The sequence below is a fragment of the Callospermophilus lateralis genome, chromosome 1 (genome assembly GCF_048772815.1).
Source record: "Callospermophilus lateralis isolate mCalLat2 chromosome 1, mCalLat2.hap1, whole genome shotgun sequence".
NCBI lineage: Eukaryota > Metazoa > Chordata > Mammalia > Rodentia > Sciuridae > Callospermophilus > Callospermophilus lateralis.
Genome location: NC_135305.1, coordinates 175724732 through 175747555, shown reverse-complemented (window position 1 = coordinate 175747555; position 22824 = coordinate 175724732). Strand labels below are relative to the sequence as shown.

At 37.1% G+C, this 22824-nt stretch overlaps 1 protein-coding gene across 1 annotated transcript in view; it reads right to left on the bottom strand.

Annotated features, from left to right (window-relative positions):
• Window positions 1-1528: 1528 nt before the first annotated feature.
• Hacl1 (2-hydroxyacyl-CoA lyase 1) overlaps window positions 1529-22824 on the bottom strand; it is a 37482-nt gene continuing 16186 nt past the window's right edge. Inside the window, exons 10-17 of the mRNA XM_076871511.1 lie at window positions 19300-19405; window positions 17767-17850; window positions 16475-16576; window positions 14302-14456; window positions 7042-7200; window positions 5136-5243; window positions 4022-4208; window positions 1529-1687 (exon numbers count right to left, since the gene is read on the bottom strand). Coding sequence (XP_076727626.1) covers window positions 1655-1687; window positions 4022-4208; window positions 5136-5243; window positions 7042-7200; window positions 14302-14456; window positions 16475-16576; window positions 17767-17850; window positions 19300-19405 — 934 coding nt within the window. The 3' untranslated portion in view covers window positions 1529-1654. The remainder of the gene's footprint in view (window positions 1688-4021; window positions 4209-5135; window positions 5244-7041; window positions 7201-14301; window positions 14457-16474; window positions 16577-17766; window positions 17851-19299; window positions 19406-22824) is intronic.

Sequence of the window (22824 nt, the reverse complement as noted above, 5' to 3'; positions counted from 1 at the left end):
ATACCTTGTGCTGTTGAGCTACTATGGCTGCGATGCACTAGGTGATAGCAATTTTTAGTTCATTATCATCTTTGGGACCACTGTCGTATATATGATCTGTCACTGACCAAAATGATGTCATGTGGTACATGACTGCACATTAAGGCCACCTCTATTGGTCTTGATGTGGCCTCTGTAAACTGAGGTGGCTAGTTCAAATATACCCTGCAGTTATTAGTGTGCTTCTACATCTCCTGTGGCTCAGTGAGATTTTTGTTTTGCTTTTTTTTTTTTTTTTTTTTTCAGTTGTAGAAGGACACAATACCTTTATTTTATTTACTTATTTTTATGTGGTGCTGAGGATTGAACCTAGCCTCACATGTGTTAGGTAAATGCTCTACCACTAAGCCACAACCTCAGCTCTTCAGTCAGTTCTTTCAGGGGGAAAAACAAAACAAAAACAATTCAAATATAGCACAGGTCCCACTAAAAACTAAGGTACTAAGTCATCACAAGATAAAACATAAAATACAGCCTATGCTCCCCAATTTACTGAACATGTTTCCACATTAGACAACTCTTTTTCTGGGGAGTGGGTACCAGGGATTGAGCTCAGGGACACCTGACCACTGAACCAGATCCCCAATTCTATTTTGTATTTTATTTAGAGACAGGGTCTCTGAAAGCCTCACTTTTGCTGAGGTTGGCTTTGAACTCACGATCCTGATCCTCTTGCCTCAGTCTCCCAAGCTGCTGGGGTTACAGGAATGTGCCACCACACCCAGCTTACATTAGATAATTCTTTTTTAAAAATATTAAATTTTTAGTTGTAATTGGGCACAATCTCTTTTTTATTTATTTATTTTTATGGGGTGCTGAGACTCGAACCCAGAGCCTCACACATGCCCTACCGCTGAGCCACCACTCCAGCCCATATTAGACAATTCTTAACAGCTTTTTTCTTCAAAGGTTTTTACAAAGTAAAGTTTAACTTTCAGAAAGGATTTACATAAAAGAAAACAGATGTGTAAATCAGCAATTAAGACAGTTACAATGCAATTGTAGAACCCTTCCTCTTCTTTCACCTGTAAATTATTTCTTCTGTGGTAGAATACACTAGGATAGCTTTCTGTCACTGACAAAATACCTAAAAAAATCAACTTAAAAAGAGGAAAGATTTATTTTAGCTCAGGATTTCAGAAGTTTCTGTGCACAATCACTTGGCCCTATGGCCCTTGGGCCTGTTGTGAGGCAGTAGCACAGCAGGAGTGTGTGGCGCAGGAGGTCTCTTCACCTTATGGTGGTTGGTAAACAAGAGAGAGGGGAAGGGACTGGGATTCCAGAATCCCCTTCAAGGGCAAGTCCCCAATGACCTAACCTCGTTTTTTTCTGGGCCCCACCTCCTGAAGGTTCTACTACCTTCCAACCGTGCCAAAGGTCGGCGACAGGCATTGAGTATACATACGGACCTTAAGGGGACATTTATGATTGAAATTGAAACAAACAATGTAACTTTTCTGTGTTTAATTAATTCCTTTATTATAAAATGTTATTTTAAAGTATTATTTTATTTTTCTTTGCACCATTATAATTGTAGTAACTTTGCTGTGGAAAACAAAATTCAAACCTTGTAGGAAAGAGAAAATTCCTCAAAAACACCTACTGGCATCTTTATTTACATATTAGAGCGGGTGAGCCAGTGAAAATCCTAGAAAAGAAAAGACATTCAGTCAGAAGAAATAATTCATCTCAAACTGTACTCTGTTTTGCTTATTCTATAATTTAAAAGTCCCACTCAAGGGACTTTTATCAATGAGGTCTGTCTTTGATCTAGTGCTTTCCCAAAAAGGAGCTAACAATCCACTAGTGAACTTGTTGCCTGGCCCTACAAACAATGTAACATGGCTTTCTGGGTCCTCTTCCTCAAACTGCAATCAGGGCATAACAAACTAGAGAATGAAAGAAGCAGAAATAACTCAAAAGGAGAGAAGAGAGGATGGAGGCCCACGGAGGGCTGAGCTACAGGGTCTGAGAACAAGGACAAAAAGAACTATGCATGGAAACCTTTTCCAGGACTAACAGCATCCTACTCATGTGGCCTGGACAGAGGACACTACAGAGATTTAGGTATTGCCTGTGTTAAAGCAGGAAGCAGCCAGCCTACACTGTGACTCAGTGGTAAATGGCTAAGGGACCATCACTGAAAAGTAATAACCTGAAAACTATGGGGTGGGTAGGTGGGGGTGGGGGTGGGTGTGTGTGTATATATATCCACATATACACAGTGGATATATATATATATATATATATATATTTTTTTTTTTTCTTGAAATATATATATATATATTTTTTTTTCTTGAAAGGAAGATAATTCAGAAGTGATTAAATGCAAGATATATAAGGATAATCCTCAAAGAATTATAAGACAAGGATAAGAACTTCCCCGGAAATACCTGAACAAAATTCACAGAGAAAATAATAGAATGGATCACTGGAAACATTTCTTTAGAAGGATGAACTCACTAGCGGAAAGAGAGCAAGTCACCGGGCTCTTCCATGACTAACACAGATCAAGACCATTTTTATCATAGTATTTGTCAGGGTCTTACAGTGGCTTTAGTTTCCCTAGTACTCTGATGCCCTGATGCCAGGAAGAGGGCATCCTGGTTTACAAAACTAACATCCCAGTCACTGGAAAGTATATACCCAGATATAAATTAATAAAACGTCATGATTTAAGAACCTGACCACTGGGTGTCTGGTTGAGAAAAATTACTTCAAAAAATAGAACTCAAGGGGGAAAAAAGGCAAAGGGATGTACACTTTAGTGGTAGAGCATGTGCTTGGCATGCATAAGGCCCTGGTTTCAATCCTCAGTATCAGAAAACAAAAGAAAAGGCAATCAATAAGCCCACAGGGGTACATTTTTCAAGGTGGCTGACCCAATCTCAAAACAGTCTGCCTTCTTGTTCCACAGAAATCCATGCTAATGCTACCTGCCCATCCCCTCCTGACTCAGCCTGTCTGAGCTCACTTTCCTCATTACCAGACTTCACCTTGAGTAGTCTCTTGGCTATAAGGTAAATTCCAGTCTCTGATATCTGTTTTTACACAAACAATTCTACATATCTTAAGTTTTTAAATTAGTTCCCTATATTTCATTAATCATCCAGATGTCTCTTTGTGTTCTGCCTTGTTCAACAAAGGAAGAGATTCTACAGTGGATGCCAGTCTAAGCACCAAGACAGAAAGCACTCAAAAAAATCTGTTCTGAAAAGAGTGGCTGACATACCAGGTGGAAACATGGAGGACAGGTGTATAAGAGCAGGTGGGTGACAGGACCAGAGTGCAAAATTAAACGTGAAAAACCAAGAGCAAAAGGAACTTAATCATGTAGCAGTGGCATTATATTACTGCTATAATCTACAGTGCAGTTTTGCTTTAGAGGTCAAAGTAACTAATATTGGATGTTACTGCACTAATTATCCTATTACAATTTCATCTCCCACTGTGCGTCCTCCATTCTCCTTTCCAGCTGCTCTGGCCTCCTTGCAGTTGCTCAGATGTGGCCTGCTCCCTCTTGCCACACAGCCTTTGCACATCTTTTTCCATTCCTCTTTGACAGATTCTCCCTATTCATCCTTCATATCTCAGTTTAAGTATCACTTCCTCCCAGAAACCTTCCTTATAACTCCAATATAAATCAGATTCCTTTGTTGTGTGTTTGTTTAGAACTGGCTCCCTTTCCTCTTGAGCAGTTACCTAGGTGGATCATGCAACCTTCAGCTGTGAGGTTATTGGACTGTCCTCTCCCCTGCAAAACAGTTTAAGCTACATGGAGATGAGGACTGAGCCTGGTTTTGCTCACCATGCTATTCCTAACACAGTACACCCAAAGATATCTCAATAAATATTCACTGAACATTTGATAAAACTGCCAAACTCAGACATGTTTATAAAGTTTATAACAGTGTTCCTTTCTGGAGGGAGATGAGGAAGGAGCAGATGCATTTCCTACTTTCTGCTTAGCAAATGCTTTTACCTGGGCCTTCCGTGTGCCTTGTGGCTCAATCATAATGTTGATAAGAGAGGGTTTAGTAGTATCTTCCAGGGTCTGCCTCAGGGATTTTTGGAGTTCTTCCGGTGTTTGTACAAAATATCCTTTGCCTCCAAATGCAGCCATGACCTGTTCATAATGTGAGTCTGGCAGGAGACACATCGGAGGGGCCCTGAAAAAGACGTTACGGGTCAATGAAATTTAAACCTTAAAGCTTCTAGGAAAAAAAAAAATCATTCTCTGAAATAATCAGTGAAAAAACTGAAGCTGAGCTGAAAGGCATACTTTTATATCTAACCCTTTGATCTTGACACGTAAGCTGTCAGAACATGAAATTTTCCCTATATTTTTTATTGTCTATAGAAATATCTAAGAAAACTTCCTGTGATGATGGAAATGTTTTACAGATAGTATGGCACCACCAGCTACTTGGTGCTGTGAGCATTTGAAATGTGAGTAAACTGAAGAATTGAATTTTTAGTTCCATTTAATTTTAACTATATATAAGTAGCAACATGTGGCTAGTGGCTACTATGCCAGACAGCCAAGGCTATACTTTCAACTATGAGAATCCAAAAGGAATCCGAAAGGAATGGTCACAGCACAACAACAAAGCAGTACATGAAGTCTGGGAGGCATTAACAAACATCCTGGCTGGCTCACAAATTCACATCTTGCACCCACCCCATGGCCAGCTGTAACAGTCTTAGTTTGGCTCTGCCATCAGATGACCAAGATTTAGCTAAGTGGTAAAAGGAAGGAAGACCTCTGGATCATAAACAATATGTAAACATCCATGTCCCTCCCTGGTGTAGTAGGAACATTAGGACTGGGGACCTTGCAATAAGCCCTGTCATTAGCAAAGCTTAGACATACACTCATGAGTCTTCATCAGCTATAAACTATTTATAAAGCACTAATCACAGAGAGTTGTGCAAAGAGGAACAATGAAAGCAGGGTTTCTATCCTTTAAAGGGGCTGACAATAGAAACAAACAATATTCACATGACACAAGCACATTCCAATACAGCAAAATCTTTAAAGAGAGAATGAGAGAGAGATGAGAGAAAGCAAATACACACTGTTCTGGGTTACTTACCCTGTAGTAGCATCTTGACATTTTAACATTTCTTTCCAAGAATCTTTATCAACACCATGGTAAATTCCATTATTGTTCACCACCAAGAGTATGATTGGTAAATTGTACCTCAAAATGAGAACAAAATAAGAAGGAAATCATTCTTCAATTTTTCTTTTGGTGTAAATGTTAACTTATAAATCAGTTTTCTGTAGGCATTTTGTAATATTAGAGGAAAACTAAAAACCAAGCATTTATTATCCTAATAAAGAATATTACACCATCAACAGAAACATCATAGAGTGGCAGAAAAAAAAATAACACCTTCCTACTTTACTTTTGGTACCAGACATTGAACTCAGGGACACTTGACCACTGAGCCACATCCCCAGCCCTGTTTTGTATTTTATTTAGAGACAGGGTCTCATGAGTTGCTTAGCGCCTCACTAAGTGGCTGAGGCTGGCTTTGAACTCTTGCCTCAGCCTCCCAAGTTGCTGGGATTATAGGCATGTGCCATCACATGGGCAACACCTTTCTACTTAATATCCTCTGAAGCATGTCTTCTGAAGAAGTTGCTAGGAATACTGTTTAGAAAATGCCTTTCTATTCACTGAGTTCCTCACAGACAACCAGTCCTTCCTAGATGCTGTGAGAGACACACAGCAACTGGCAAAGTCAGTTTGTGCTCACACATCTACCTGTAATAAGAGATGCTTCAGCTGCTATAATCAGTAGAAAGAGTGTCTAACAATGTCTTCAAGGAAGAAAAGAGACCAATAAAAAAAGCAAAACAAACAACTGATTAAACTTCATTAGTTACAGAAAAAGAATAGGGGTTTTATTTCCAACAGATTAATTTTTTAGGATAGGCAGTGAAGCCAAAACTGAACCACACATTGCTATACTATAGGATTGTGGCAACTATTTGCTCTCCAGGTTAAAAGGGAATCGTTACTCTCCAGAAAGCTGATTCCCCATAAATCATTTTTTTGGTGTCATTTAGTTGTCAATACTGACACTCTAACAGGCAGTATCTTCCCCCAATCTTGAAAGTTTTAATATACCAAAGCTTCAAAAGCCCCAAAACAGCCAGGCATAGTGGCACACACCTGTAACCCCAGCAGCTTGGGAGGCTGAGGCAGGAGGATCTCAAGTTCAAAGCCAGCCTCAGCAAAAGTGAGGTGTTAAGCAACTCAGTGAGACCCTGTCTCTAAATAAAATACAAATACAGCTGGGGATGAGGCTCGGTGGTCCAGTGCCCCTGAGTTCAATCCCCAGTACCCACAAAAAGAAAAGCAAAAGCCCCAAAACATGTTCACAGAAGTCCTAATAAGAGTCCTAAGAACCGAATGGCTTTACTACAGTTTAAATATAGCTGGGGATAGGGGGTCCCCTTAATCCTTCAGTAGGAGCCACAACTCATGAGTTTCTCCATGATTCCTCATGACTAAAAATATAACCTGAATGACTCATATTCACTAGGCTTCACTTCAAAATTTACCCTGATTATTTCATTTGTTCCCCACAATCACTCTCTAAGGCAGGAACTATTGCTATTCCTACTCCTATTTTAGAGAGGAAGAGAGAGGCTTGGTTAAATGACACAAATAAAATCACTTGGCCTGACAGAGTAGAACCAGTACTGAAATCCAGGCCACCTAGCCCAGAGGTTATGCTCTTAACCACCAGGTTCCTCTATCTCCCTGCAGAAAACAAGCTTCTCTCAGGCCCATTTTTCTTTTTCCAGTGACCTCAAAACTACACCTCACCACTCTGCAGGTTATTTATACTGTGTTACCTACCAGTGCTATGCTCAGGGCACCTGGCAATATGGGGAACACTTGGGAACTGTCAGGCAAGGGGGTCTTGTGTGTAAATTTTCACATTTAGGAGAAGAAAATGCTCTGCTGTAGGACTGTGTCTTACCTGCAGATGGTTTCCACCTCCATGCCAGAAAACCCAAAGGCACTGTCTCCCTCCACACAGATGACCCTTTTCCCAGGGTTTCTATCTTTAGCCACTAGAGCAGCTGCAATAGCAAATCCCAAACCAACTCCCATTGTTCCAAAAGTACCAGCATCAAGCCTGTTGGGGAACAAAGCCAAAATAAAATCTCTGGGGCATGTCATAGAAGGAGGCATTGGCACAAACCTTCTAGTTATATTTACATGGCTCATTGGAAAATAAGAAAATGTAAAAACATTCTCTTTAATATAAAAGTTTTTGACTAGAAGGAACTGATTTGTCAAGAATAAGGAACATGAGCGGAAAAAGCCACACGATTGCTCAGAGGACTTTAAATTTAAAGATATCCTTAGAACAATAAGCATGTAAATTGTCACATGATAATCATACATCAAACATAAAAACTCTATATAAAAACTCAACCAAGAATTCACTTATATGTCCTTATACTATAAACACATACAGTTCCCACACTTTTTTTCTACAGCATTTAACTTCTTAAAAATTTTATTTTCATAGATTAGTTTCATTTAGAGATTTTCACAATAGAAAAGTTACACTATTTTACACTTTTATATTTGTAGACAGATTATTTTAGAATAAGTAACAAAAATATATTTGACAATTAAGTCCCAGTTTATAATTGAATTATTAAATAACTGTAATTAGAAGATCTGTCTCAACTTGGACTTTTCTGTTATTTCCTCCTATTGCCAGTCAAATGGCAATGACAGAGCAAAGGAGGTGAACAATCAATTCCTTTTTACTTTTTTTCGTTGTAGATGAACACAATACCTTTATTTTGTTTATTTTTATGTGGTGCTGAGGATCGAACCCACTGCCCCACATGTCGCTCTACCACTGAGCTACAACCTCAGACCCACAATCAATTCTTAAGGTAGTAAGTTAAAAAGGTCGGAGCATCCACTGCATAGTTGGAATTAACAAAACCCAGCAAAGATTAAAGCTGAGAGTGTCAAAAGACCTGCCTTGGCAGTTTTCTGCCATGTAAGTCCATGGACATAGTCAGAAAGAATTTGTCCAAGGCCTAGTTGACATGGAGAGTGGAGGCTGCAGCCAGGGAGATCATCACAGAGCAAGGACTAAAATCAGCTGTTGGATGCAGGCTCAGAAGCAAAACACTGACAACACTCTCACCAGTCCAGTAGTGAACAGACTTGGAACCCACTCTGGGGTAGGCTGGTCCTGGAGAAAATGAGGCATGTGGGCACTGGTGACCAGTCGGGTTCCAAAGCAACCAGTGATCAGCCTCCTTGGGCACCAGAGGACACTCCACTTCTAGAGAACCACCACCTCATCCCTTAGTTGTGTTTGTAAAGAAGTAGAATTTTGTTAAGAGTTAAAGCTTCCTCTGTACTTCTCCCTGATGCCATTTTATCCCTACCTCTCCACAGGTAATAACTAATTTAAATTTGGTGTTTATTAAATAATCTCATGCATTTGGTATTATTTTAAAATTATATAGATGGCATTAGACTGTACCTTATTTCAGTTAACATTACATTTCTGATATGTGTTCATGCTGACTCAAGTACCTTTAGTATATTCATTTAAATTGTTGAAGAGTATGCTGGGGATATCGCTCAGTTGGTAGAGTGCTTGCCCATATGCACAAGGCCCTGGGTTCAATCCCCAGCACCACAAAAAGAAAAAAAGGAGTATCAAATCAAGAGATGCTAGCTTATTTTTCCATTCATCAACATTCAGGTGACTTCCTATTTTTATCATAATTAACACATATTAGTTGTGCAAATTAATGGAATCCACAGTGACATTTCTATCCACACATATATTATGTCCATCCATCCCTCTTTGGCCTCCTTTCTCTTCCCTGCCCCCAGTCTTTCTCCTTTTCTCTAACAGTCCCTCTTCTTCTTTTAGGTCATCTCTCTCTTGTTTTTTATGTTTTTACATTTGAGAGAAAACATGAGATAATTGTCTATGTATGGCTTATTTCATGTAACAGGTTCTTCCAGTTACATCCATTTTCCTACAAATGACAGGATTTCATTCTTCATGACTAAATGATATTCTCCAGTGTATAGTTATCATATTTTCTTTACCCATTCATCTGCTGTTGGGCACCTACACTGATTCTATAACTTGGCTATTGTTTATAGTGCCATTATAAAGAAAGGTTGCACATGCTGCACATATTGCTTTTGTGTGCTGACTTCATTTCTTCAGGTATGCACACAGGAGTGGGATCATATGGTAAGCTCTATTTTTTATTTCTGAGGTACCTCCATACTGTTTTTTGTGGTGGCTGTATTAGTTTCCAATCTCATCAACAGTGTATAAGGGTTTCTTTTTCTCCACATCCTCACCAGGATTTTTTTTTTTTTTTTTTTGAGCCATTCTGATGTGGCTAAAGTTGAATCTCAAAGTGACTTTCATTTGCATTCCCTGATGGTTAAAGATATTGAGCATTTTTTCATGTAGCTATTTGGTCATTTGTACTTTTAAGAAGTATCTGTTGAGATTATTTGTCCATTTTTTGAGTAGATTACTTGTTCTTTTGATGTTAAGTCTTTCAGGTTCTGTTTAGTTCCGTTTCTTTAATTCTGTAGGCTGTCTCTTTACTGTTGATTGTTTCCTTTGCTGTGCAGAGCTTTTTAACTGGATGTAATTTCATTTGTCAATTCTTGCTTTTGTTTTTGAAGTCCTATTCAGGAAATTGTTAACTGTGCTAGTATCTCCAGTTTTCCTCCAGTAGTTTCAAAGTTTCAGGTCTTGCATTAAGATCTTTGATCCATTCTGAGTTGAAATTTGTGCAAGGGAAAAGCCAGGGAACACATTTCAATCTTTTGCATGTTGACTATCCAGTTTTCCCAGCAAGCATCATTTGCTGAAGAGGCTGTACCTTCTCCAATGTACATTTTGGCACCTTTGTTGAGAATCAGTTGGCTGTAGATATATGGAGATTTAATTTGGGGGTTCTCTTTTTCTTTTTCTTTTCTTTTCTTTTTTTCTTTCTTTTTTTTTTTTGGTACCAGAGATTGAACCCAGGGGTGCTTAACCACTGAGCGACATCTTCAGAACCTCCCCGACACACACACTTTTTTTTTTTTTTGAGACAGGGTATCACTAGGTTGTTTACAGTCTCACTAAATTGCTGAGTTTGGTTTGAGGCTATGATCCTGCCTCAGCCTCCAGAGCCACTGGGATTACAGCCATGTACCATGGCACCTGGCTTGAGTTCTCTATTTTCCACTGGTCTATGTGTCTGATCTTTACTGTTTCTTTCCTCTGCTGATATGAATTTTTTTTCTTATTTGGATCTTTCTTCTTTTTTAACGTAGGTACTCATTGCTACAAACTTTTCTCTTAGAATCGTTTTTGCTGCACCCCACAAGTTTCAGTGTTCTTTCCATTTTTGTTTGATTCAAAGAAATTTTAAAATGTCCCCTCTTACTTCTTCAATTATCTACTAGTTGATCAAAAAGTGTATTGTTCAATCTCCATGTGGTTTTTATAATTTCCTCAGTCTCTCTTGTTGTTGATTTCTTCCCCGCTGCTACTTGAGGTTGAACCCAGGGGCACTTTACCCCTGACAGTACCCAGTCCTTTATTTTTTTGAGACTGGGTCTCACTAAACTGCTAAGGCTGTCCTTGAATTTATAATCATTCTGCCTCAGCCTCCTGAGTTGCTGGATTATAGGCATATACTGGCTTTTTGTAACTTCATTTCATTCCATTATGATTGAAGAAGAAAATGCGAAATATAGCTTCATTCTTTTGAATTTGTTAAGATTTGCTTTGTGTCCTAATATCTGAACTATTTTAGAAAAAGTTCCATGTGCATTCTACAGCTGTTGGATGGAATATTCTATAAATGCCTGTTAAGTCCTTTTGTTCTCTAGTGTAACTTAACTGGTATTTGCTGACTTTTTTGTTTGGACCATCTACCTATTGATGAGAATGAATACTGAAGTCACCCACTATTATTGTTTTGGGGCCTACCTCTCCCTTTATGTCTAGTAGAGTTAGTTTCATAAAGCTGAATGCTCTGATGTTCAGTGCACATAAATTTATAATTATTATATCTTCTTGATGAACAGTTCATCATATATAGTTCCCTTCATCTATATATAGTGACCTGCTCTGTCTCTTCTGATGTTGTCTTAAAGAATATTTTGTTGGCTATAAGTTTAGCCACTCCTACTTTCTTTCAGATTCTATTTGTTTGGAATATAATTTTCCATCCATTTAATCTGGGTATATCTTTGCAGGTGAGGGGAGTTTCTTGTAGCCTCCACACTGCTGGGTCTTCTTTAAAAAGTTCATTCTGTCAGTCTGTCTTTTAATTGAAGAATTCAGATTATTTACATTTAAGAGTTACTAATGAGGGGCTGGGATTGTGGCTCAGCAGCAAAGCACTTGCCCAGCATGTGTAAGGTGATGGGTTCAATCCTCAGCACTCCAATATTCTTTTTTCTACATATAAATAAAGGTATTGTATTCAACGTCAATTAAACAAAAGAGTTATTATTAAAAGGTATGTACTTGTTCATGTCATTTTGTTGGGTCTTCTGGTGGTTTTGAGTTTTTGTTTATTTCTCCTCTCTTATTCATCTTTGAAGTTTGATAGTTTACTCTACTGATAATGTTTGATTCTTTCCTAAGTCTCATAGGCATAGCTACCCTTTTTAGTGGGATGTATTCTTTCTCATACTCTCATGATGGTGTTTATCTTTCTTCCTCTTCTGGGCATAGGAAGCAAATTTAAAAAGTCCTTGAATCAAACAAAAATGAAAGCAGAACATATCATACCAAAAGCTCTCCTTTAAGCATCATGCTAGTCTAGGGTCATGAATTCCTTTAGTTTATGCTTATCTTGGAAAATCTTTATTTTTCCTTTGATTCTGAAAGATAGAGCCTTATTGGGTATAGTAATGTTGATTGGCTGTTAATTTCTTTCAGGATTTGAAATATGTCATTCTGTACCCTCCTGGCCTTCAGAGTTTCTGCTGAGAAATCTGCTTTTAGACTCATGGTCTACCTTTAAAGGTGACTTGGAACATCTCAGATTTTAATATTCCTTCTCTTGCCAGTATTTTTGGCAGTTTAACTACAATAAATTGTGGAAAGGTTCTCTTCTGGTTATCTCTATTTGGGTTCTAAATGCCTCTTGTACCTGAATGTTCATTTCTTTCCCAACACTTGGGAAATTTTTATTATTGGAGCATACAGGTTTTTCATGCCCTTGACCTTCAGGTATGCTTTTGAGCCCGATGTTTGATTTTTTTTAATGGTGTCTCAGAGATCTTGTAAGTTTCCTTTATTCTTTTTAAAATTTCTATTTAAATATAATATACTGAAAGACTTGTCTTCAAGCTCCAATATTCTTTTTTCTATTTGATCTAATCTGTTTTTGAGGCTTTAATAGAGTTTTTTATCTGACTTACTGAGCTTTTCACTTCTAAGATATTTGTTTGATTCTTTTTTCAGAATCTCTACCTCTTTACAGAATTTCCAGTTCCTATTCTGCATTGTTTTCCTTAGTTCATTCAACTCTTTATCTATTCTCCTAGACTTCCAATGAGCTTTCAGAAAATCATTCTTTAGAATTCTTTATACAGAATTTCATCTACATCAACATTGTCAGAATCTGTTCCTAGAGAGTTAAGAATGTTACAAGATGTCATATTACCTTATTTTTCATATGTCTTGTGTTTCTATGTTGAGATTTACACATCTATTGGGATGGATTCTGTTTCATTTATATGCTGGTTTTCTTAGTAAGCAGCTTTCTTTTAATGCTGTGTTCTTAGGTACTGGTTTGTAGTATAAAGTTGAGTTTATTTTCAATTGGATTCCATGGTGTAATCTCCCTGTGGTTTCTTTGGCTGTGATTAGTAGGTATAGACACAGTGCATACCATATCAGAGTCTGAGGAACTCTGAAGAACCCACTGCTTCTGTAGGTCTTTCAAGAGTATAAGTCCTCTGGTAACTCAGTCAGGTGTGGTATAGAGAGCAGAATATGTGGGGTGTGCCCTCTGTGGTTACTCCAACCATGGGAGTAGAAGCCCCCTTCAGGTGATGGGCTCTGTTGATATTGGATCTGTTACTTGAAAAGAGATTCTGATACTTGTTGTTCCAATCACAGTGCATGGTATGAAGTTCTTGCTTTCTGTTTATTCACTGGCTCAGTTCCTGGTGCTTCATAGGGAGAGGCATGGGCCAAGATCAAAGTCCCCCACCTGTGCATCATATTCACATATTAGCAATGAATAATCTGATAGGGTACAAGTGCCTCTGATGCAGGGAACCCTCATAGGTACAGTATTCCCAAGAGTTATGAGTCAAATGTTGGCGCTGCAATGTCTCATCACCTCTGAAGGATGAGAGGGGCAACAGGGTTACAAAGATCTGTAAACCCTCAAGATCCTGATGTCTTGAGTCCTGACTCCCTCATGAAACACACATCTATTCACTCTCTAACACTCAGAGGGAAGGTTCCCTGAACTACTGATTTTACAGGGAAGCACCTTTTGCTCTCCTCTGCATGACAGTCTACATTTCCCACATGATAGAACCCTCAGCAGGTTTGTGTCAAAGTCACTCTCCTGAGCCAAGACTGTCTTATGAGATGGCCACCTTGAGGTAATGAAGTAGAATGGCCTGGAGATGGGAAGATTCAGGGATTTCTGACCCCCAGAGTAGTAAAAGCTCAGCCAACAGGACCCTTCTTAAGATGGCTCCTGATTACAGCACCCTGAGAATTTGCTGGATGAGGCAGTGAACTCCTTCTCCAAAGCTAGTTCACCATGCTGATTCCAGGTCTCTTATCTGTTTAGACTATTTCTGTGAGGCTTCAAATTTTGCATCAATAGTTTGCTGGGATTCTCTTTTACCTATACCTCTGCTAAGGGTATACTCCCCCAACCCTCCTCAAGTCATATTGCCATGTGATAAATGCTGGGATGCTTTGTTTTTCTTGATATTCTATTATCCAAAACCTGGTTTTACTAGGTCTGTCTCCACTGTTGAACTCCAGTGCTCTCCCATGGCCACTCACCTCAATATGCAGCTATATACCTGTTGTTTTGGTTCCATCTGGTGGAGAAGCAGGCAAATGAATGGTACCTCTATTCTACCACATTGCCCTCCCTAAAATGTTTTCTTAATCTATATTATGATAGTTTCAAATTAAACACATCATAATCAATTATAATTTCTTTCTCAAAAGTCTTACCTGTGACGAGGTAGGTAGTTTTGAAGCACAGTGCGTCCAATGTCCATGGTGTTTGCTCCCTCGCTTACCACAAAACAGTCCCTGGGGAGTTGTTCTTGAATATGATAGAATACTGTGTAATAATTCATAGGCAGGGATTTTTTGGAAGCTAATTCCTAAAACAGTAGAGGGAAATATACTCTAAATTAGATTGGGACACAATGAAAATAACCAGTATCAATAATCTACTAACAAACTTATCTGGAAATAGTTAATCATTAGAGGCTACCCAATTTCCAAATGGCTATACAATGGTTACTCTTCAGGAGCTAAATAACCTATGACAATATGCTAAGAAAAATGTGTCCCACAGTCCCACTTTGGGACATAATCAAATAAACCAGGGAATATTCTTCTTCCTGGAGAGCCACAATATAGGCGGGCATATTAAAGACTAAGAAGTTGTACATTAAAGATAGCTAAGATACACTGAATTAAACAAAACCTGAACAATCTTATTTAAGCACTCTTAGGATAATGTTGCCTTACAAAAACTTTTTATTTATAAAATTTTTATTCCAGAATATTTTCATCTAAAATATGGCACTAAATTTAAAAATAAAATGTTAGGAATTCAGAAGACAATGCTAAAATCTGATTCTGCCCCATACACTGGAGACTAAAGGAGATGTACTACATCCACCATTATAGAGTTCTGAATGGAGGGGGAAAACAACAAGCAAAAATCACAAGCTACAAATGCCTCTGTATATCCATATGCTTTTTAGTGTGTACAGAAAGCCACCTGGGCCTTTAGCAGCAAGTTTCATCTGTCCCTAGCACTACCTCTTTGCCTGGGCTACTATGCTCTGTTGGAGATTATACCAAGATGGACTAAGGACCTTCCTGTACTCCTACACCAGAGAAGACAGTCAAGCTCCATTCATCTTAAACTATGGAGAGTCCTAGGGAAAAGAAGGGATTAGTTATAACACAGTTTAGAAAATAGGGCTGAGACTAGCTCTTGATAGGAAAAATAGTTACTGATTAAAATTCCGATGTAAGACAAAATCAGGTATAATCAATTCTGCTCTGTTTGCTTTGAACATGTGAATTTTTTCCAAGACCATGAATATAGTAGGGAATTAAATGTGCATAATTTGCTTTTTTTTTAGAGAGAGAGAATTTTTTAATATTTTATCTTTCAGTTTTCAGTGGCCACAACATCTTTATTTTATTTTTATGTGGTGCTGAGGATTGAACCCAGCGCCCTACGCATGCCAGGTGAGTGCATTACCGCTTGAGCCACATCCCCAGCCCTAATTTGCTTTTCTTATGTGTTATGTGTTAATGCATGATTCCACCAGCAAGAAACACTAGGTAAACAGAAAACCACACCCAGCTGAACCAAGACACATTTGAATACATAAAATAGTGAATACCTCAGGAACAACCTATTTCATAATCAAAGGATAAGCACCATTTATACAAACACTTAAAACAGAAATCACTAAATCCAGAAGAAGTGATTCATTTTAGTGATGGTAATGGATAGATAGACTCCCTTCCAAAGCCTTCACTGTCTGGCATAACCATCAGTGCAAAGAAGAAAACCACAGAAGAATTTTCAGCAGCAATACGAAAGTTAAATAAAAAAGAAGGCAATATGTGGATCAAATTTTCAGTTTTAATGAAACAGCTATCTATTATGTTTGCATGCCTTGAAGGACTTGTACTTAAAGGCAGAAAACCAACCCTTGACATGCCCTAGGACTTAAGGTTTCAAAAGATCACTAAACTGATGTTCTGTGCCAAAATCAAACTGAGGGGCAATAAGCCACATCCACCTGCATCTGCTATTATAACTTTCACCCTCCTTCTACCACTTCACAGTAACTGACAAGCTGCAAGCCAAGATGATGTCCAATTCTACAAGAAACTTCATGTCTTTTTCAAGTACCCATATTTATATATGTATCTATTACATAAACATGGTTAAAACTTTGCTACCATTTGTATTAGGCTCCTCCTACCTTATTTTTGTTTCACAAAGTTTTTCACAGTTGTGAGTTTAACCCCTTTTTCCAAGCCCTGTGGTTTTCATTTATGATTCTGCACAGCATGGTGACTTAGGGCAGAACTAAGTCAGCCATGAACCTGAGGTGTTCTCGACTTTCAGGGGGTCCCACATTACCTTGGATGCAGTGTCATTGCTCTTCATTTTTTCCCTCAGAGTATTCCACCACTTGCTCTCTGGAGGGTACTGCCATGGTGTCTTATCAAACTGTTCTAAAAGCTAAAAAAAAAAAAAAGTTTTCTTTCCTTTTTGAAAATAAACTTAAATCACATTAATATAAAAATCTCTTCTTGGGCTGGGGCTGTAGCTCAGTTGCACAGCGCTTGCCTGACATGTGTGAGGCACTTATTTTTTAGCACCACATTAAAAAAAAAAAAACTAAAACAAAGGCATCCTGACCATCTACATCTATTAAAATTAAAAATCTCTTCTTGAAGAAGACACACTGCTTGCTATGCAATTCTACCCTTCACATTGCTCATACTCTGCTTTTCTTCTAGGCAGGAAACAACCGATAAATGGGTAAGATGGTAAGCTTTTGTTTGGGTCAGTGTGAATTTCTGCCAGATCTGGGATTTCTGTAGGACAGAGTGAAGTGCCACCTCCTCCACATCTCACAGGCAAGGGCTCTTAAGCCTTTTCAGTCTTTGACACTGAAGGAAAATAACTCCCTACCTAGAATCCTTATAGGAAGGCTGGTAAATACCCAGAGTCCTCTGTTGCAGACTCCACAGTGATTTTATATGCGATTGGAGATGTATCTTAATACTGTGTGCTTATGATAACAAATATTCTCTAAAATCAAGTAGTAAATGTGACATATTTTATCTCCTGTTACAATGGAATATATGTTATATACAAATAATAAGAACCTGGACAAGTCATTGATTACAGGCCTTTGGGATAGTAAAAAGCTCTTCATTAACTAAAATAAATAAAACAAAAACAAAATACACCCTAATTTTTTTTCCAGTATATAGAGCCAGATCTTATTTAATAAATCCCTGTTTGCCTACTGAATGACTTTAAGGTACTTTTAAAGTACCTTCCCAAAATGTTTAACTTACATGAATATGAGTTATGCACAAGAAGTTAGAGTTAACACATTTCACAGTTACATTAAGAGTAGTTTTCCGGGGCTGGGGTTATGGCTCAGTGGTAAAGTGCTCGCCTCACATGTGCAAAGCCCTGGGTTTGATCCTCAGCACCACATAAAAATAAATAAATAAAATAAAGATATTGTGTCCATCTACAACTAAAAAATAAATATTAGAAAAAGAGTAGTTTTCCATCATAAATTTTGCTTAAAACAGATATTAACAGACCTGTCACCAAGGTAATCAAGATTAATATTTTCAAGAACTGACTTTTTCAATCCACATAAACTAAATCCAGGAAAAAGCTCCTACCTGTTTAGTAACAGCATTTATGTCTCCTAGTAAAGTCACAGCAGGTCTCACATTATTCCCCAATTCTTCTGCACAGATGTCAACCTAAAAGAGAAAAAAGGCTGAAGAACAAGTCATGTTTATTCTTCAAAATCTTTAAGTCAATTAAAGCTGAATAAATGGACTGTGCATATATGATAAAATTTTATTTTCAACTCAAAAAGTTCCTCAATAAAAGTAAAAACCCATAAAACTATTCCAAGTATCATAGCTAGAATAGAGAACCTCCTCATCTTTTCTCATTTTAAAATCTTCTCTATGGAATTCTGGTATTGTCCCATTATACCCACAGGAATCCATCTGAGCTGATCAATTACAGTTTTTGAATCTAATTGATAATAAGGTTTGAATGAAATACACTTAAGATTCCAATCTAGAGAAGAGGTTCTCAGATTTGAGCATGTATGAGAACCACCTAGTGGTATTAAACCATACATTGCAGGAGTCCACCAGAGTTTCTGATTTAATTAAGTCTGGGATGGGGTATAAAAATATGCAATTCTAACAGGTTTTCTAGGCAATGCCAATGCTGGTGGTTCAGGGAACACACTCCAAGAAACACTCCTAAAGCATGGCCTGATTATTTTCCCTTTACTCGGAGGTTCCATTTCTGGACAGCTAGGAACAAGTGAAAATGGCTTTTTCAAGAAGGAACAATTTAACTACCCTGAAGGAGATTAGTTGGTAATAAAGACAAGCAGTCAGGAGGTGGCAGCATCTTCCAGGTATAATCCACAATCTTGTTTGCGATTTTTAGTTCTCAATGACCCATGTGGGAAAGGGACTACTAGAAGCTGACTCCTTAAGAGGTAAATGGCAAATATGTCAAAATATGTTCTGTCATATATAACTAAAAGGAACAAATAAAATTTAAAAAACTGAATGGCAGGCTGGGAGAAAATTATAATTGAAGCTAAGTCATTAAACATTAAATGGAATGAGGCCAATCTGTATAGGGCAAACAAAGCTCACTCATGTCACTAGATAGGTAGTTCTTCCTATAGTATAGAAACTGGATTATAAAGAGGGTCAGAATGATAGAAGAATCAAAAAGAGGTAAGAGTATTTTTCAGACACGGTTTAATGACATAGGTAAAAGCAGAGTAGTTTAGAGATTTCCAACCAAAGAGTGAAAGTTTTGGCTCTAAAAGAAAAACTCACTCCATAACAATGCTGAATATTTCATTCTTATCTACCATCCTATTTGAGTTTTGATTCTCAACCTTTAAATATACTTGAACTTGGATTTTGCATTTCAAAACTTTATTTTGAAAAGTTTTCTGGTCAGAAGTAAACTGGAACATGATGTTTTAGAGGTTTAAAAAGGCAGATAACTTTAGGGCCTTTAATTATGTTAGACAATTTTTAAAAATCTTCCTTTGTAATAAGAGAAAAGGTTCTTTACAAAAGTCAAGAAGAAAGCAGATCTGATGATGGCTGAGAGGAAGAACGATGAACCACAGACAGCTCTGTTCTGAAATCTTTTCTGAGTACCTGGATAAACTTCACATCTGGCTGATATCTTGGAGGGAGTCCAAAATGTAAAATCCAATTCAGTCTAGCACCAAATAACACAATCACATCAGCAAATTGCAAAGCCCTATTTAAGAAAAAAAATGAATGTAATACAAAGAGTACATCTATATTTCTTATTTGAATTATTTTTTTTTAATATTTATTTTTTAGTTTTAGGTAGACACATTATCTTTATTTTAAATTTATTTATTTATTTTTTTTGTGGTGCTGAGGATTGAACCCAGTGCCTCACATATGCTAGGTGAGCACTCTACCATTGAGCCACAATCCCAGCCCTCTTAATTATTCTAAAATTAATTTTGGAAGTATTTTTAATGTCTAGATAATTTGGAGTTTACATTAAACTTATGAATTCGCTTCCAGGGTAAATTTGATCATCCAAGCTAAAATAATTTATAAAGCCATTCTATTTAAATAGTAATCTAAAAGATAAATTAAATAGAATAAATATTATCATAAGTTGTATCTACAATCCATTTACTTTATCACTAGAAAAATTAACATAAGTCCTCTGTAGATAGTCTTGAAAAAAAATCCAGGAAAAAAAAAACACCAAAAAAGCCAAGTTAATCTCAATAATATTATCAATTGTAAACTATTATTCATATCCTGGCATATTTTCTTCTAGTCTTTTTTCTATGTAAGCATATTTTTACATAACTGAGCTTACATAATACAGTCCACACATACTTTCACTTATCATAAACATTTTCTTTATCATTAAGTTCCTAAGTAAAATTTTTTAAAAGTTACATGTTTTTCTGAACATATATGCCACAATTTATTTAATGTTCTCCACTGCGGGGCTGCACATCTTTTCTCTCCTTCCCTTCCTTCTACCCTTGTGCTAAGGATGAAATCCCAGGCATCATACATGCTAGGCAAATGCTCTACTCCTGAGCCACAACACCAGCATCTATGTTTGAATCTTAATGCACATTTTCCAATGATTCCTAGAAGCAGGGTTGTTTGTTTTTATTTTGGGCAGTGCTAGGAATTGAACCCAGGGCCTAGTGTACATGAGGCAAATTCTCTACCAATGAGCCACATTCCTAGCACTCTAGAAGTAGGCATTTTTAAGACTATCAATTAATATTCCTGAATTGCTTTCCAAAATATTATACAAGTGTATTACTAATAGTTTTATTTTATATGCCTTAATACTTCTAATCTTTATTAGATTCTAATAAAGAACTTATTCTAATATAACTTCCAATCTTTGAATGAGTTTTTTTTTTGATATCCACATTGATACTAACATACACTCTTGTTTTATGTTTATTTCATATATCTTTGCTCAATCTTGTGTTTAAGTTGTGTCATTTTGATAGCTCTTATAGCACAGAGTTGCTGTCATTAATCCAATCAGAATGTTTCTGCCTTTTTCTGAGACACTTTATTATCATAATTCCAATGAGGTTTGTTTTGTTTTCACTCCTCATTGTCCTGATTTCTGGCTGACTCCCTTTTCCTCTTGCTGTACAAAATCTATTTTTATTGCTTTTGTCTTCTTCAGTGATGAATGCAATTTTTCATAGAAATTCAGCTATCAGGTATTTACTCAAAAAAAAGCATCTTCATATATTGTGTCAATCCTAGGGAAACTAATTTAACAAACAGATAAAAACTGCAAATTGCAGGATGAATTAGCTTATCGATACTCTACAACTCTTTAAATTATTAATTATTTATAATCCTTTGCAATACTTTTTACACTATTTATGTCTTTAATGTTATCTTCTCAAAATCTAGTTAGAATGAAGATAAACTTCAGTTCAAACTAAGTTACAATATTAAACACACTTAATAGTATAAGAATTAATTTGACTACTATACATAAGAATTTGATTACTATCCTAAGTATACTGAGTAAAAAGTAAAAGCATGATCTAATAGCATTAAACAAAAAACATAAGCAGTAAATATGACATTTAACTTTTTTTTTAGTACAAGGATTGAACCCAGGGGTGCTTAACCACTGAGCCACATCCCTAGCCATTTTATTTTTTTATTTTGAGATGGGTTTTGCTAAGCTGCTTACGGAAGTTCTAATTACAGAACTGCAGATGGCAAAAACTTAGAAATAAATACTGTCTTCTTGGCCAGAGGATCAGGATGCCACCAAACCACCGCCACTCTCACATTCTCTCTCTCTCTCTCTCTCTCACACACACACACACACACACACACACACACACACACACACCTTCCCTCCCTCCGTTTCTCCCTCTTTCTCTCTCTCTCACATACACATACACCTTTCTCTCTCACACTTGCTTCGCTTCACTCTGCAAGCTAGAGAGAACTTCATTGTGGTCTTTCCCCCAGCAGTCAAAAATATAAGATAAATGTCATTTTTCAGGTAAAAGGAACTAGAAAAAGCACACCCCGTCCCCACCCCATGGTCTAAAGTATGGGATCAGCCTCCATTGTTTTTTTCTTCTTGCTTGCCCAGCTGTGTGATATTATAAGGCTGCAGCAAGGGCCTGGGAAAGGCACTTTTGGGAAAAAAGAAAGTGGAGGTGGAAACCAGAGAGACCCTAGAGAGAAAAGAAAAGAAATCCCCAATTCTGGATATGAACCAGCAAGTGTCAGCTTACCCCCAAAAGCAAGGCAATTGCAAACAGACCCAAAACATAATAGCACAGTTTCTGAAGCAGAACTGACTCTGGAATTAGTGCCCCAAGTTAAGTAAAAGAGAATCTGCAGTCTGAACCTAACCTAACCTAATCAGTTGACTGCTTGCTAAACAAATAAACAAAACAAATCAACATTCTAAAGGATTTTAATATGACCCTGAATCTCACAACCTATTATTAACCAATCTAGGATATAACCCATAATTACTCAATACAGAAAAATGTGACAATTCTCAAAAAAAAAAAAAAAAAAATACATGCTAATCCAAGAAGTCCCAGATGTTAGAATTACTAAATAAAGACTTTAAAGCAATAAAGACTAAATAAAGACTATTATAACTATGTTCCATGAAGAATAAAGAAAAATATTCTTGAAATAAGCTTAAAGATAGAAATTCTGAGCAAAGAAACAGAAAATGTAAGAAACAAAAGGGTTGAAAACAAGTGAACAGATACTTGGAAAAAATCAAGATGTATAATATTTGTATCAATGGAGTTCCATTAGGAGGAGCAAAAAATTGGTGTAGAAATAACCATAAAAAAGTTTCTAAAATTGGATAAAGACAAAATTTACAGACTCAAAAAGATCTGAGAATCCAAAGGAAATCATGTCCAGATATATCATAATTAAACTGCTAAAAACCAAAGATAATGAAAAATTTTGAAAGCAGACAGATAAAAAGAACTTATTACATAAGAGAACAAAGATTCAAATGACTGCAGATTTTTCGACTAAACCCACAAGAGCCTGAGGAGACTCGGTATCATCTTTAAAGTACTGAAAAGTCCAAAAGAAGCAGGTAGTCTTAGAATTACATGATTCTTTCAGAACTTCTCTCTAGAT